Source organism: Sinocyclocheilus rhinocerous, unplaced genomic scaffold (assembly GCF_001515625.1).
Source record: "Sinocyclocheilus rhinocerous isolate Xijiao unplaced genomic scaffold, SAMN03320098_v1.1 scaffold3403, whole genome shotgun sequence".
NCBI classification, from domain to species: domain Eukaryota; kingdom Metazoa; phylum Chordata; class Actinopteri; order Cypriniformes; family Cyprinidae; genus Sinocyclocheilus; species Sinocyclocheilus rhinocerous.
The window spans coordinates 250966-255440 of record NW_015647944.1 but is presented as its reverse complement, the minus strand read 5'-3'; the positions used below and the strand labels follow the sequence as shown (position 1 = coordinate 255440).

The following is a 4475-nucleotide window of genomic DNA, read 5'->3' as shown; positions in this document are numbered from 1 at the left end:
TATATATATAAATCACATAAATGACAAAAACACAAAACTATATATATATAAAATATTAATAAATTAAAAAAATTAATAAAAACTATAATAGTATCTCTTCAGCAACACAATTCTTGAACATTTTGTCAACTTAATTTCAATCCACTTTTTTGTTTCTGGAGAGTAAATGTTGAAATGAAGTGTAGTTTTCTGTGTTTTTGAATAAAAGGAAAGAGCTGTTAGAGTTTAATGTTCAGTTCTGCTGGGTTTTCAGAAGAGTTTCTGTTCTTTTGTGGGTCATATTGTGCTGAAGAGTGGAGATGAGTCCATGTTGAGAACGGATGCATGTGGAGCTTTATTCGATAAAAAAGTTTGATCGTTTTTTTTTCATTAAACTTTCATTGCATCAACTTTATTGTGTCAAAAAGAGCAGCATGAACATTCTGAAATCGTTTATGTTCCACGGAAGAAAGAAAGTCAAACAGGTTTGGAAATCCAGTCTGTTTCAGTCTCATACTTTAACCAGATTCATACGTTTTAACTAAATAAATGTAATTTTTACAATGACCAGATTTCTAAGCAATCTGAATAAATGCATTTTGAAAATTTGATTACATAAACAAAATCAAATAAATGATAAACCATGCCATGATTTTTTTTTTCATTTATGTATGATTGATAAATATGCATCACATTAAGTTTATTAGTTTGTTTAAAACTGTGTAAACCAAATGGATGGACATTTTATACGCAATTCAAATATATAAATCTTAAATTTAGGCCTAAATACCTTTTTGAAGGTAGTGACTTAAACTTAAAACAAACTTTAACTAGAATAAAATTAAATATAAAAAAAGATTAAACTTATTTTATTTCAGCCAGTTGCCACGACAACATCTCTTATTTTTATTTAGTTTAACTTGATGTACTAAAATAACTAAAACTACATAAATCTAAAATAAAAATGCATAAAAACTACTACGTAAAAAAATGACAAAAAACATGCAATAAAATTAAAATAATATTAAATATTAAATACTTTAAAATTAAAGTAAAACAGAAAATATACAAATAAAAACTACTTCAAAATATGAACAAAAACCATTTCATATGAAATGTATTTATATTAAATTTTATGAATTAAATCTTGATATTTTAACTTCCACTGTCACAGTCCAAATCAATTTACATCAATACATATTTCGAATAAATGTAGTTTCACACCAAATATTTACATATTTTACACATTTGCACATATGTTATGATGTTTAATCGTCTCTTCACATTGAAATCATGTGATGTCTGCTGTTCAAATCCAAAAATCAAATCAGATTTGTGAACACAGCTGAAGAAAATGAGACGAGCTCCTTTACATTTAAAAAAAAATGAGTCTGATATTATTTGCCTCATCTTGTTCAAATGTCAGACGCTGCCCTCAAAAACCTCATTAATGAACATGAAGGAATCAGACAGAACCGACAGCCAATCAGCTGCCAGCAGCACCAGAGCTGTGCTGATTATGAGTTCAGGAGAAAGAGCGAGAGAGAAATAAAAGAATAACGTGTCTCTCACCCCGGGTAGAGTCTTTTGTTCGTGGAGAGCGCTCTGGGCCTTCAGCGCTGACTCTCTGGCACAGTACGTTAGAAAGGCACATCCTGAAACACACGAACACACAGACGCACAGGTCAGCCCATTCAACACTGTAGGAACTACTAAAAACGTCCAGATGAGATTCATGCATGCAAAAAAATCTAAAAGTCTAGTTTCTTTTAAAGCATGTTTAGATTTTTATTAGTTTTACCTTACCAGGCTACAGATGTCTCATCACAAAAAGATATAAAGAATAAAAAAATCATGCAGAGAGACACATCTGACCATTATGCAAATGATAGCAATATTCAAAATCACATTCATTGTCAATTTGTCAATTTCAATGCCAATTTACTTACAAAGCACAATTTAAAACAACAAAAGTTGACCAAAGTGAGGTACAAGAATAAAAATAAAATAAAATTAAATTAAATAAAATTAAATTAAATTAAATTTCTAATTTGAATGGGTAGACTTGTTTCAGGGCTGTAAAGAGACTTTAGAACTAAATAATTAAAAATCTTACAGTGGTTTTTAATGTCAATTTACTTATAAAGCACAGTTTAAAACAGCAAAAGTTGATCAAAGTGTGGTATAAGAATAATGTATAAATCATAATAAATAAAATAAAATAAAATAAAATAAAATAAAATAAAATAAAATATAGTGTGAATGGGTGGACAGGTTTCAGGGAAGCAAAGAGACATAAAGAATTAAAAATCATGTTATGCAAACAACAACAATATAATAAAAATCACATTAATTGCCAATTTGTCCATTTTCAATGTCAATTTACTTATGAAACATTATTTAAATTTACCAAAGTGCAGTATAATAAAATATAAACGTATAAAATAAAATAAAATAAATAAAATAAAATGTTTAAAAATAATAAATATTTACGTTAAAAAAAAAATTGTAGGAAAATTAATGAAATAAAATAAAATTATAAAATAAAATAAAAAATGACACATGAAATAAACAGAGATCAAAATAATCTGTATTTTTAAATTAAAAGCCAGAAAGAACAAAAGAGTTGTTAACTTTTAAGATTTAAAATCATACAGTATAAAGTTGAAGCATGTCTAATGTGAATGGTTAGACTGGTTCACAGTTACAGAGCAGCAGAGAGATTTAAAAAAAATTAAAAATCAGAGACACGTCTGACGGTTATGCAAACAACAGCACTATTCAGAATCATATTAATTGGACAAATAGCAGAAAAATCTCCACATTTGCATTTTCAGACACCTCCACCACTAAAGTAGCACTGCAAATGAATGTGAACATGCTTAAACATCAAAAGTGTGTTTTTTGCCCCGTGTGCGGCGGCGGTGACCCTCTGAGAGGCATTTCTGCAGCGGCGGCACAATTTCTCATCACCTTACAGCAGACGCGCTGAAGTGCCCTCCTTAGGGACCACGAACACACACGCGGCACCCATCGGCCAAACCTGCAGCCGGATACACACTGCAGCGCTCCGGGACTTTCACACGGATGCCAAGTGCAGATACTTTACAAAACTTAACAGGCTTTCCTTTACAGCTCAAGTATATTGGTCTCATAAACACATTGAACTACAATTTTCATTTATTTTGCTATCATAACACATGCATTCACACTTTTAACACTTTTATGACATCTGACAGTCATTTCTAACCAAAGTAACTTATATCCCTTACGCAAATAATTTTTTTTTTACATCTCGTCATTTACATGTGTTTTTTTTTACCATAAAATGGTAAATATATATTGACTTTATATATTGCAATTCTGATAAATAAATAAAAAAGTCAGATTTGTTAGATATAAACACATTATTGCAAGGATTTTTTTTTTATCTTGTGGAAGAAACAAGCTACCATAGTATTGCTTTGGGGGAGTTACATCAAAAAACATCTATGTTACTTAAAAAAATTTGGTGATTTATGTCTCATTATAAATATCACAAAAGAAGTAAACTAGAAGTCTTGATTATGCACATTAAACTAGGGCTGGGTTATATTTTTTCCATCAATATTTATCATGATATTCATTTAGCATTAATGGGGAAGGAACGTTTGTTAGACCTTGAGAATGAATGCAAACATAACTTGTTTGTTCACAATTATATAACTTTTTATTTAAGGTCCCGTGAAATACATTTTATTTTCCCCTAAATTCTGTGTTTTCCTTTTCATTTTTTCTGGATTCTGTGTTTTATGATTAAATACAAATGTATCAACAAAAATGGTGGTTAATGAAATTACTTTTTTTTTTTTTTTTTACCTATTTTAGCGATCTTTTAAAAATGTAATCAAATGAAAATATAACAATTAATCTACAACAAAGCATTGCATTTTTATTTTTGTCAAATTAGACGCTGCACAACAGAACTGTATAAATTAAAACATATATTGATATATTTCTGTCATAATTTCTTCAAGTTAAACTGAACTTTTATTTTGGCGGTTTGTGGTGAAGATCTATGAGTTTCAGTGTGTGTTTGACAGTAGTTTTTCTAAAACTTGAATTAACTGAAATAATATCTCAAGAAAACTCATTAAAACATGCATATTTAGATAAGTTTATGTGTATGTAATGTCTTGTTGAGATCTAACAGCACTTTCTCCTTCATGACCTGAGCATCACACACACACACACAGAGACAGACAGTAAAACTCCTACACAAACTAAACTAAATGCAAACAGACTGACAATGAGAAAGTGCTGATCCAGGAGTCCAGCGGCGGCAGGACAAGTTAAATAACATTATGTAAGCGCAGCAGGACCTGACTCTGCCAAAGCCATCAAACACAACTCACCACAAACCAAGCTTAACAACATTCAAATCACACACAGACACACACAGACACACACACACACACACACACACACACACACACACACACTCTCTCTCACACACA

At 30.1% G+C, this 4475-nt stretch overlaps 1 protein-coding gene across 1 annotated transcript in view; it reads right to left on the bottom strand.

Moving 5' to 3' along the window:
• LOC107709389 (CUGBP Elav-like family member 4) overlaps window positions 1-4475 on the bottom strand; it is a gene marked incomplete at its 3' end in the record, with an annotated part of 67026 nt that overhangs the window by 59133 nt on the left and 3418 nt on the right. Inside the window, exon 2 of the mRNA XM_016513841.1 lies at window positions 1552-1634. Coding sequence (XP_016369327.1) covers window positions 1552-1634 — 83 coding nt within the window. The remainder of the gene's footprint in view (window positions 1-1551; window positions 1635-4475) is intronic.